The sequence below is a fragment of the Xenopus laevis genome, chromosome 3S, assembly GCF_017654675.1.
Source record: "Xenopus laevis strain J_2021 chromosome 3S, Xenopus_laevis_v10.1, whole genome shotgun sequence".
NCBI lineage: Eukaryota > Metazoa > Chordata > Amphibia > Anura > Pipidae > Xenopus > Xenopus laevis.
In genome coordinates this window covers 61,722,802-61,735,200 of record NC_054376.1, presented here as the reverse complement: position 1 = coordinate 61,735,200, position 12,399 = coordinate 61,722,802, and the positions used below count along the sequence as shown (strand labels likewise).

The following is a 12,399-nucleotide window of genomic DNA, read 5'->3' as shown; positions in this document are numbered from 1 at the left end:
TCATGTGCTTTCAGAAAGAGCCAGCACTTTAGGATGGAACTTTTTTTTGGCAGGCTGATGTTTCTCCTCCTCAATGTAACTGAATGTGTCGTAGTGGGACCTGGATTTTTACTATTGAGTGCTCCTCTTAGATCTACAAGGCAGCTGTTATCTTGTGTTAGGGAGCTGCTATCTGGTTACCTTCCCATTGTTCTGTTGTTAGGCTGCTGGGGGCAGGAAAGGAGGGGGTGATATCACTCCAACTTGCAGTACAGCAGTAAAGAGTGATTGAAGTTTATCAGAGCACAAGTCACATGACTGGGGGCAGCTGGGAAACTGACAATATTTCTAGTCCCATGTTAGATTTTAAAATTAAATATAAAAAAATCTGTTTGCCCTTTTGAGAAAGGGATTTCAGTGCAGAATTCTGCTGGAGCAGCACTATTAACTGATGTGTTTTGAAAAGAACATTTTTCCCATGACAGTATCCCTTTAACATTATTCATATGTATTTTGAGGACAATTGAATAATATCTAATACTGCACATGCAACAGCCCTGTTTCAGTAGTAGGAACATACTCCAGTCCTGGTAAATTACAGAATGGTTCCAGTTTATGGTTCAGGAGCAATAGTATCCACCACACAGTATATCTTGTTCATAGTCTGGATGATATTAGAGGGAGGTAGGTAGACAGTGGTCACCTTAACACCTATGTCACCAATCCACCCAGCTTCTCTTTTGCAACACCTGAAACAATTATGTCAATTGTCAAACAAAGTCTATGAATCCCTTAGGCAGTCTCATAAATCCCTTGGATAGCCTTCAGGCAGGCAAGATGAATTTCATATTAACATTTGTAACATTTGTACTTTCTGTTTTTTTGTGCTGGGTATACATGGCAGTTACATTACATGCCTCATGACACTAAGTTGAATAAAGTACCTACACAACAATTCCAAATTTCTTGCTCAATGGAAGCTTATCTGTGGTTTTCAAAAGACTTGCTCGGCGTTGTACATAGGATAAAAGAACTGTGATGAGAACCTAAATATAGATAGAATAATATTATTTTATAAACCAAACAAGATATTTATAAATAATTTGGATGAAATATTTACATTCATCAGTATAGGAGTTTAAGATTCCTATCAACTCGTCTTCCATCGACTCTGTGTCAGAATGCCAAACTAAAATGCCCCCAGGGAAGCTCCTCTCAGCATATATGTGATTTACTAATCCCTAAAAGCATCAGTGCAGAGGGGAATCAGGACTCTGCTGCCTGTAATGTATTTCATTTAGGTCAATGGTTTTCAGGGCTCCCTTACTTTATGGTGAAGATATTTTGCCCACATTTTGCCCCACCTGTTCCCTACAGCTCCTATTATTCTCCTTACCCTGCTTCATTCCCATTCTTGTACATCCCATTTAACTCCTGTGTGCCCACTAACCCCTGCTATTCTTATTTAATTTTCTTTAAAGAGCAACAGGCAATACTGCAGCAATTAAAGGAACACCAAAAACGTAATGTAGTGTTGCTGTGCACTGGTAAAACTGGGCTGTTTGCTGCAGAATCACTACTATAGTTCATATAAACAAGCTGCTGTGTAGCAATGGCGGAAATTGAAAAAAGACTATATGGCACAGTATAAATAATGGACAACATTATGTTCTACAGAGCTTATCTGCTGAGTAACTTGAGCCTTTTCTGATTTGAATGGCTGCCCCCGTTGCTACACATCAGCTTATTTATATAAACAATAAAGGTGTTTCTGTTTTCATTTTAGATATACACAAAAGTAAAAAAATATTACTCACTGCTGGAATTAGTGAAACATGGACAAAGAGATCCATTCTAATGGACTTCATACAGGTATCAGCAGTGGATTGTGTGGTCTCATTGGCATTGACAAGTCTTGGAAAAAAAGGAAAGAAGATTACAGCACACATTTACTGTATATAACACAGCAACAACACAGGTTGGGGGTGGCAGGTAGTTCCAGTGGCTTATGGGTTTGGAGATTTCAGGTTGCAAATTTTGCCCTAAAGAATGTGAGTGACTAGTTCTGCTACTGCTCAAGTTCCAAATTTGACAAATCTAAACCATGGAATTATAAAAACATTAAAGAGTCTTAGGGGCAGATATATCAATGGTCAATTAAAAACTCCCATAAACTCCCATGAACTCAAAATTAGACCAATCAAAATGTATTAAAAAATCGAATGTATTAAACTCGGGTGAATAGGATCAACCCAAAAATGCGAATCAAATTTGAATCCAGGACGCCTCCCATCGACTTAAACAGCAATTCAGCAAGTTTTAGCTATAAAAAAACTCGAAAATTTGGATTTCGAATTCAAATTTCCAATTTGACCCTTGATAAATCTGCCCACTAATGTTTTTGATTATTACGTTTTATAATAGAGATAATGTAAACTTATTTTCCATAAATTACAAATACAACTGATTTTGAAAGCCCTGTATAACACAGATGTCAATAACAAATATGCATTAGTTTATGAACTTGTCTTCCTTGTATAGATTTAAAAACCTTTAGGAATACAGGAAAGGATCTGTAAATCACAATGCCAACTATGCAGATTTTAGATTGAGAAACCAAAGCAAGAAAAAATACATTTACATGACATTTTCCTAGAAGACTCATATTTGAATTTTCACTGAAATAATCACATAGCAGTGTTTGTTGTCATTGCCCCCATTCTCAGCTTAGGTGCTGGGGTCTAACCTCCCACACAACATTTATACAAAGCAATATGGTCCTGGCCTAGGGGCTCCCAATGTGTAAATCCAGGTCTGGTTTTTCCTCTATGTGCCATATACCTTCTGTATATCTGACTAATGCAGTAAAATGACTAATACCCTTGCCTATGGGTAGAAAAACTCAGTAGTGGTGAGAAGATTACTGAACTGTACGTGGCGTTCAAATACTTAAAGGGATCCTGCCATCGGAAAACATGTTTTTTTCAAAACGAATCAGTTAATAGTGCTACTCCAGCACATGACTTGGGGCAGCTGGGAAAATTGACAATATGTCTAGCCCCATGTCAGATTTCAAAATTGAATATAAAAAAATCTGTTTTCTCTTCTGAGAAATGGATTTCAGTGCAAAATTCTGCTGGAGTAGCACTATTAACTGATTCATTTTGAAAACATTTCTTTCCCCATGACAGTATCCCTTTAATAGTAATTTTAAGGTAAACTACTGCTTTAAATACAGTTGCAACATGTATAAATATAAATAACAACTAGGAGTAATAAAGGAGCAATAAAGGAGCATTTAGGCCATAACAACATGTAATACAAGTTAAAAGGGATGACTATGTGGGGTTGGGCTGTGGAACTTATTTGTTTTCACTTTTATCAGTGGTTTTATTGCTTTTCTGCTGCTGTTGAAGTGTTGCTATTTACATTTATATAGTTCTTGCATTTTTCTGGAAAAAGCCGGTAATTATTTGTGTATTTCTAGTTAATGTACATAATTAAAAATCGCTTTCCAATACCAGGGGAAGTACAGATATGAATAAAGCATTTCACTGATAACTCACTTCACAATGATAGCACCCACACATGTTTGCCGAGGGTGTTCTGTTTAGCAATTTAAAAATCTGAGCATGTTTTCGAAATTTGGCACAATATCCCCACAACATATGGGACTACAATATTATGCAATATCTGCTCTTGCCCTCTTGTGTGTTGGTCTGGTGTTTGATTTCAATGCTGTTTTGACAAAGGTCCAGTCTGGTTATCTGCCAGCTTTTAAGATTGCATCCCCTTAGACTCACAATTGCCTGGCACAGCTTCACCCAGTGGTGTGAGTTATGAAAACCGCCAGTTTATGTTCCAGTTGTTGGTGGAAATTATACAACAAATACTGATCACTATGAGTGGGGTCCCTTGACTTGAAAATTATTATAATGGGATAACACAGCAGTATGAGATTGAGGCAGATGTTGTGGGGTTGAATTTGTAGCACTATCATTTGCACCAAATAGTTCTATTAAAAGACAAAAGGGGACACAAAGTTTTCTGCAAGCTGGCTTGTTTGTAATGGTACAGTAATGCTTGCCGCCTCATTACTAACCCTGTCCCTCCATTCACTGGCTAAAGAGCAGGATTACATTCTGGTGTCTCTATTAGCAGCTGTTTGGGCACCCTCTAAGGCCAGACCAGACCAACACAGAAGTGGCAGGTTTGCCAAAAATACCAAAAGAAGGCTGTAACAGCAAATGTTAAACTAGCCTCACAGACATTTCTCTTAATAGGCCTGTAAAGTGGGTTTAACGTGATATCAAAGACTTAAGCAATGAGATCACTATTTCCATATGGTGGCACAGGTATGGAACCTGTTATCCAGAATGCTCGGGACTTGGGGTTTTCCGGATAACGGAGCTTTCTTTAATTTATTTAGTATATTTAGTAATTAATACTAGAAAATCATGTAAACATTAAATAAACCCAATAGGCTGGTTTTGCTTCCAATAAGGATTAATTCAATCTTAGGCTGCATCAAGTACAGAGTACTGTTTTATTATTACAGAGAAAAAGGAAATCGATTTTAAAAATTTGTATTATTTGGATAAAATGGAGTCTATGGGAGACAGTCTTTCCGTAATTCTGAACTTTCTGGATAATGGGTTTCAAGATACCAGTTCCCATACCTATACCTCAACAATGACATGATTCGTCTCTTTAAAGGACACTAAACCCAACCGTAAAGCTGTCCCACTGCGCACTCTATTCTCTATAGAAGTTGCCAAAAACTTAATTCACCAATGAAAAATGTACTTCATTATAGATGCAAGAAAATTCACCAATGAGAATGTTGTTTCATTCATCTTGCTGTAGAGAGATTATACAGAGTCACATGGAAATAAAGGAAATACTTGTTCAGCGCTAGCAATTCCAGTTGTAGGAAGAAAGAACAAGGAGCCTAGGACTTGAAATGAAGAAATATTTTAAATATCCATGCGACCAGTGGCCCTGCAGAGCCAGATAAAGGAAAACAACCATGATTGATAGACTACAGCTCCCAGCATGCCTTAATAATATGGTTAAAAGTATGCTGGGATTTGTAGTCCAGCAACAACTGAGTAAAGGTGGTTAAGAAGTGCAGTACAGTAGGATTTAGTGCCCCTTTAAAAACATGCATATTACATTACAACACTATTCTATCATAAGGACTTCCATTTTTATCCTAAACATCCATATAAGCATTTAGCCCTTTATATTTTTAGCCCTTTATACCCCAACCTGTAACTTTTATAAAAGCATTGGATCAGTGGGAGCATGTAATTTACTATTCATTTATAAACTCATTACAGCTTAAGCAAGTTTTAATTTTATTGCTTAAATGTCATATAACCTTAGCTACATAATGTGTGCAGTTTGACTATTAGTGCTTTCTATGGACAACAAAACAAAGCTATAAGTGCAATTCACTTGCTCCTGAGGACAACATGAACCCGAGTACAAAATCTCCATATTATGTACAGAACGCCCTAGAAAATGCTTTTAGTGCAGGATATGGACAGTTAGGAGTGTAATTAGCTTTACAAAAGCTATAAGATGTGAAGAGGAGAAAGGTTTTCAATAACTTTGCCAACTCACACGAGAAGGCAGAGAATGTTTTATAGCCACTTTTTGCCTGGAATGTAACTGGATGTTTATTGTGACATTCTGGCTTAACCCTGTACCTGACAGAAAGGTCAAAACTGGATAATACCCCGTTTAACTGCAAGGCCCATCCATCAGTTGCACGGCCTGCTTTCTAGATGCACCTGGGTCAAGTTCTGTATTCTTACAGCAGATCAAGAGCATATACAGTGACCAACAAAATCTCCAGTATTGATCTAAAATGCAAATCAGAGATCGCGTTTGCCAAACGTGGGTTTGTCGAAAATTTATGTTTATTGAATCCTAAAAACCCTTTCAGACAGTGCAACACTTCCCAGGACATGTGAGGATGTATATTATGTGGCATGATACAAAACAAGAAAGCTCTAAATCCAGTATACGAATCACCATGAGAATCACAGCACCAGGTACCACCAGCTTGTTCTCTCTCAAAAAGTGTTCATATGCTAGAAAACAGGAGTCAGACAGTAACATCCCATCCCTTAGCACACCAACAGACACATGGAAACCAGTAATAAATTAAAGGTGATTATGTGTTAAAAAATATATATATACTGTATATGCTGCAAATTATACACTTAGGTCCTGCACAGTTCAGTTTCAGAGAATTCTTCACCTTTATCCAATGCTAATTACAGGGAACATGAGAATATAGGCTATATATATATATATTATAATTCCATAATCATCTACTTACAATCTAGATGTGGTTGCTGACTCCATCATGCTGCTGCTGCTGCCCCTGGCTTGCAACGTGTGACTACTTACCAACCAACTGAGAACAGCGGAGGAGGGTTTTATCACAAGGAGCAAACGACAGGCAGAGGAATATGACTCGAATAAACAGTTGTGTAACACCTCCATCCAAAATGATCCTGCAGTAGCTCTAAATGTTATTAGCATTACAGCAGCACTTTGGAGGGTGATCCCCTCAGTCAGAAAAGCATTAATACTTTTTCCCATGCTTAAAGCTTTTCTTTACTGACACAGTTTTCTCACGTGTGCAAACCAAACACTTATTTTTTTTCAGAGACACCATGGGGCAAATTTACTAAGATTCGTAGTTGCGCCAGGCGCAACTTCGCCGCACTTCACCACACCTCGCCAGGCGTAGTTTCGCCAGTGCTCCGCAAATTCACTAAAATCCGAAGTTGCGCACAGGGGTAGCGTAAGGTTGCGAAGTTGCGCTGGCGTTGGTTCGCTAAGCGAAGCGAAGTTACGCTAGCGATGGTTTATTTGCTTACGGCGCCAAATTCAAATTTCGTAGAATCACTACAAATTCCTGGGAAACCTTCAAAACATCAAATATTTTTTTTTTTTTGCCCTACATATGTGCCCACTGTATAGTTAAGTTGCCATGAGTTAGGAAATGTAGGGTGGAAGGAGGGGAGCCCCAAAAATTTTTTCGATCTTTTTCAGCCTATCACCTATAATATAGAAAAAACGCCAGCGTTTTTTGGGACTTAGAAAAAATGTGAACTTTTTTTGAAGCAATCCCTATTTACTCTATTGCACTTCGCCTGGTCTGAGGTGGTGAAGGAAGTCTAGCGTAAAAGGTAGCGTTCAGTACACTGCGCGCGTAGTTACGTCCGTAGCGAAAATTCCCAGGCGTAAGGGTGCAAAGTAATACTAGCGAATTTACGCCAGCATTCGTTAGTGAATTTGCGAAGTAACGAAAATGCCCAACGCTAGCGAATTGACGCTAGCGTTAGGCGCTTCGGCGCTTAGTGAATTTGCCCCCATGTCCTCTAGAAGAGAACAAAACAGAGGATTTGTCATTATTCAAAGATAATCTCGTGCACACATCTGGGAGCTTGGATAGGCCCTATGCAGAAAGAGCTTACACTCTAAAGGGAAGGGAGTAATACACAAGGTGTGGGAGTGGGCAAAGATCGAATTAAGTGGGTGAGAAATGTGGTACTGTATGTGGTGTTGCATTTGGTAGTTAAGCAGAGTGAGGGTAGGCTTCTCGAAAGAAGTGCGTTATAAGAGATTTCTTGAAAGCAGAAAGGTTGGGAGAAAGTTCGACAGACCATGGGAGAGAGTTCCAGAGGAGGGTTGCAGCCTTTGCAAAGTCTTGAATGTGAGCATGAGAGGTAAGGGAAGGTTTCATGAAAACAGCTGGCACAGGCATTCATATAGTAAATTCCTTTTTTATATTCATGTGAACTGCACGGAAAGACGCATTCCAGATCGATTCTACACAATCCATGAGACATTACTAGTGATGGGCGAATTTGCGCCTTTTTGCTTTGCCGAAAAATTTGCGAATTTCGCGAAACGGTGAAAAATTCACGAAGCAAATTTTCGCAGGCATTTTGCGAATCGCGCAAATTAGCCGCGAATTTGCGCCTGGTGAATAAATTCGCCCATCACTAGACTTTACAGCATTTTAAAAAATCTTGTTCTGTTGCAAGCTGCCTCCTGAGAAAATGTATCTACCATGTAGTTGATCCTTATATTGTACAACAGGTGAAGGGGCCAGCTCCATGTTGCAGAGACTATTATTCAGCTCCCATTCACCCAGTTACAGTCAGGTGATCCCAGTGATGGGCAATTAAAAAGGGCAAGCATGTGGGAGTTTTAACCATGGAAAAAAAGTTGCAGGTAAAACTTAGCCCCTATGGATAATGTATAATGAAGCAGTAGAATTCTTAATGAATCAGGTTAAAGTGAATGTCGGACTGGCCAGACCAGGCATAACTTTGTTAAATATTCGTGTTCCTTCAATATACAGTACTTCTAAAAATAATTACTCAGTAATCTCCATACCTCTTGAACCCCAGCACCTCTAACTAAACTGAGACCCAAGTATTCAGCTGGCAGCTCCTGAGTGAGTGATGTTGGACAAGAAATGCATCAAGTTTAGTGCGTTATCCAACTGATTCTGTAGATTTCTATTTTATATTGAATCTAATAAAAATATGAGTTTTAAAAAAATACAAGACTGTATGATTAGATATCTTCCTCTGTGCTTGTTTCCTGCAAGATTGTTTTCTGGTGACGCCACTTTCCATTCTATTTGTCGAAAAGTCACCAAAATTGAGGAATTAACATATTTTATAGATATTCCCATTGTCCACTGCAAATCACAGTTTAAAGGAGAACAAAAGCTTAATTAAAGAAGTAGGCTAGAAATATTGTACATTATGTTTTAGGCTTCTGTATCATCCCAAGGCAACCACAGCCCTTTAGCAGGGAAGATCTGTGTCTCCAAAGATGCCCCAGTAGCTCCCCATCTTCTTTTCTGCCGATTCACTGCACATGCTCTGTGCTGCTGTCAGTTAGTGAAGTTAGGGACCAACACATTGTTGTAATGACTTTAACTGCAAAATATTTCCGACTGACTTCAGTGAAGTGCATCTAGCAGGCAAATGGCTTTGAAAAACAATCCCTTTCACTATATTAATTAGTTAGATTTAAACAATGAACATGCTTTTCTCAGAAAAATCAAAATGTTTTAGGGTAGAGACACATGCTCAGTTTCGGGATCAGGAAGATTTAGTCGCCCGTCGATTAATCTCCTCTTCTTCGGGCGACTAATCTCCCCGAACTGCCTTCCCGCCGGCTAGAATGTAAATCACCGATGGGATGGCACTCGGAGTGCTTTGTTTTCCGAAGTCGCCTTTCAACTTCGGGCGACTTCGGGAAAACTAATTCCTCTGAGTGCCATTTACATTCTAGCTTGCGGGAAGGCAGTTCTGGAAGATTAGTCGCCCGAAGAAGAGGAATCCCCTGATCCCTGAATCTGAGCGTGTCTCTGCCCTTACAGCTTTGACTTTTGGGCCTTTGCTGTGCTAGGCTTTCAGGCGTCAGTTTGCCAGAGTACATTATCAGTATAACATTATCACACATTAGTATGGAAGAACAAAAGAATACTTCCAGAGGGCAGTGCTGCTTGTTTATCTTCTCTATTGACTTTCCTAATGTGTGCCCTGTGTTTGATTTATGTAATTGCCTCAAAACACAATGGAGGAGTCACAACTTTGATATTAAACTTGAAATAACACCAAATAAAGACCTTTACCTTACTGATAATTTTCAGCAGTAAACTGTGCATACCTTGTTATAAAAGCAGAAAGTTTCACAATAAATGTACTGGACAGATGGCTTTATGCAAACTGCATATATGTGATGTCATAATAAATGTGTTAACTTACACCTTTTCAGGTTAATGTTTAAGATTATTAATACCACATGACTTATCCCACAGCTCCCTATTCTGTTCATTTTAGGTCTGAAACATTACCAAGCCACAGCACATGCAATCCCATAACCACCTTAACTTCTACTTTGTGTCTGGGAGTCAGATCGGCTGGAAGTGATAAAGAATACTTCTCTTTCCCTGAAAGGCCCAGGGTTTCTGCATTTTCCCCACTAAGAAATTGAAGAGGTGCGATACCTATACCTACTAAGTGGTCTTTATGGATCTTCTCATAACTTTCAGCTATTACCACTCTCACACCCTGTTAATAGATCACAAATGTTGTAAGAACAAAACCCACCATCTTCAAACTACATTTGTCAGTTCTACAGACCAGCATGAGAACTTTTGTTGTTGACAAATAAAATGACCTACCAGCAAAAATGGTCCTTTAGCAGCCCAGTCTCTGGAATTACCAAGTCCATACTTTTTCCCAGCTATAATTATGAGGGGAATTTCTGATTTTTCATAAAGTTCTGCAGCATCAAAGACATCCATCTAGATAGAAGGCATATATGTTTTTATAAACTAATATTTTGTACTTTTAATGCTGTTCTCACTTAAAGTGAAATAGTGCAAATACTGATTAAGAAAACAAAAATCAGACATTGCCATCCTTGACTTAAATGGGTTATTCACCTCTTGAAATTCATCATCAGACTTTCAAGTTAGGCTTCCAGGAGTATCTATGACAGAAAATAATCATCTAAATACATTCCTAGCTGTCCACACCAGCCTATGCTCATCTGGAATAATGCAAGCCTACTGTGTGAGGCTAATCATTGGTCTAAAAGTTAACTGAAGCTAGGTATACCAGCAGTGAGATATGACATCCATCCCAACGAAAGAGGCACACAAAATATGGTTACAGAGAGTCTGCCATTCTCAAGAAATAATTGTCATGTGAACTATGTGCTGATCAAGAAAAAATATCACAGGGCCTTCAAATAGCAACTAGAGAGGCATTGAACAAGTCTACAATGGCATTTAAAAGAGGTTTGTGTGTTCGATCCAGAATCAATTGTCTCCAAATAGAAAAGAATCAGTGCTATTGCTATTCTCCCTAAGAGTGGGCATCATGCAAAGAAAGAGAACAGTGAGCATGTGTGAAAAAGAAACACATGGTAACAGTAAAGGAGCTGGGGTTACTGAATTTAAGTCTGTTTATGTGTCCATTAAAATAATGATGTTACTAGAAGAACACCGTAGATAAAACCTCCAATTTAACAAAACAAAGCATTGCTGCACATCATGGAATTGTAACAGAAATGGGTGAGTCACCAAGACAATGACCAAAAACACAGTAGTAAATCAACCAAATAGTTTAGAGATTACAAAAAAAAAGTACACAAAGTGCAAAGGCAAAGAGTCAACCCCCTTGTCCTCTGCCATGCCATTCTGCCAGTCCCTACTCCAGCTTCAGCTATCTTTCAGAATAAAATTCAAACTAATGCCCCTTACGTTCAAAGCACTTCATAACTCTGCCCCACCCTACATCTCTGAACTCATCTCTATATACTCACCCAACCGCTTACTACACTCCTCTACTGACCTGCTACACAACTCTTCTCTCATTACCTCCTCACTTGCTCGCATTCAAGACTTTGCAAGGGCTGCACCCCTCCTCTGGAATTTTGTCCAACTTTCTGCTTTCACAAGATCTCTTAAAGCACATTTATTTAGAGAAGCCTACCCTACATCTGTCACCTTGCTTATGTCTGATCTTGCCCACTCCCACACCTTGTGTCTCAACTCCTTCCCCTTTTAGATTTTAAGCTCTTTTGTGCAGGGCCTTCTCTAACTTTTGTATCGGTTACTGGTCGTTATGTATGTAATTGACTATGTATGTAACAAATATAACATGTCCCATCTCATCATGATATCTAAGAGATGATAATGCTCAATAGAGCTTCACGGTTTGGGGAAAGGTGTATATCCACTACCAGCAATCACCGTGAGCAATGTCTGACCAGGGGAGCAGAGTTCCGATTGCCACGGTTAAAGCTATTCCACTGGCAGATTTAAAAACATGTCCAGTCTTCATTTCAGGCTACACACCACACAGAGTATCTCTCTGCAGCTCTGACATTTGTAAGAGTTAAAATAAGACTCTCTTTTTTAAAATGCATACATATACATTTATATAATAACAGTTCATAAGGATGATGCAATATCCCCTTTAAGGAATTCTCCCTATATTCCTACTAATTGGTCATTTTTATATTCCTGCTAATTGGTAATTTTTTTTCAGCCTATTGATCTAATAAAAAAATGCACATTGGAAAAGTAAATGGATACATTCGTTGTGCTCCAGTCCAACAGCAATCAAGAGTGCTAACCAGATTACTCACAGTTTGTCCTGTTGGTAAATGGATAGTTTTGGGCCCAGTTTTGCCAACAAGCTTATTAAAAAGCTTCATATTTGCAAAAGTCCCTCGTGTCATCACAGCATCATTAACTCTCCGGGCTCCATATGAATTAAACTCCCGTGGAACCAAACTGCAATGAAAAAATTAGAAAATAACAAAACATTTAATTACACACAAAATACACCCCAAGTA

General features: G+C 38.7%; 1 protein-coding gene across 5 annotated transcripts in view; it reads right to left on the bottom strand.

The window, feature by feature from the left end:
- The window catches only part of LOC108713003 (stimulated by retinoic acid gene 6 protein-like), a 33,944-nt gene that overhangs the window by 20,865 nt on the left and 680 nt on the right, over window positions 1-12,399 (bottom strand). For 2 of the 5 annotated variants that reach the window (XM_018255626.2, XM_041588389.1), the window contains exons 2-5: window positions 12,190-12,337; window positions 10,214-10,336; window positions 1,797-1,893; window positions 928-1,025 (exon numbers count right to left, since the gene is read on the bottom strand). In XM_018255626.2, the coding sequence (XP_018111115.1) occupies window positions 928-1,025; window positions 1,797-1,847 (149 nt within the window). In that variant the 5' untranslated portion in view covers window positions 1,848-1,893; window positions 10,214-10,336; window positions 12,190-12,337. Of the gene's footprint in view, window positions 1-927; window positions 1,026-1,796; window positions 1,894-6,331; window positions 6,420-10,213; window positions 10,337-12,189; window positions 12,338-12,399 lie in introns of those variants that run through there. The other 3 variants (XM_041588387.1, XM_041588388.1, XM_041588390.1) reach the window with 2 other exon arrangements.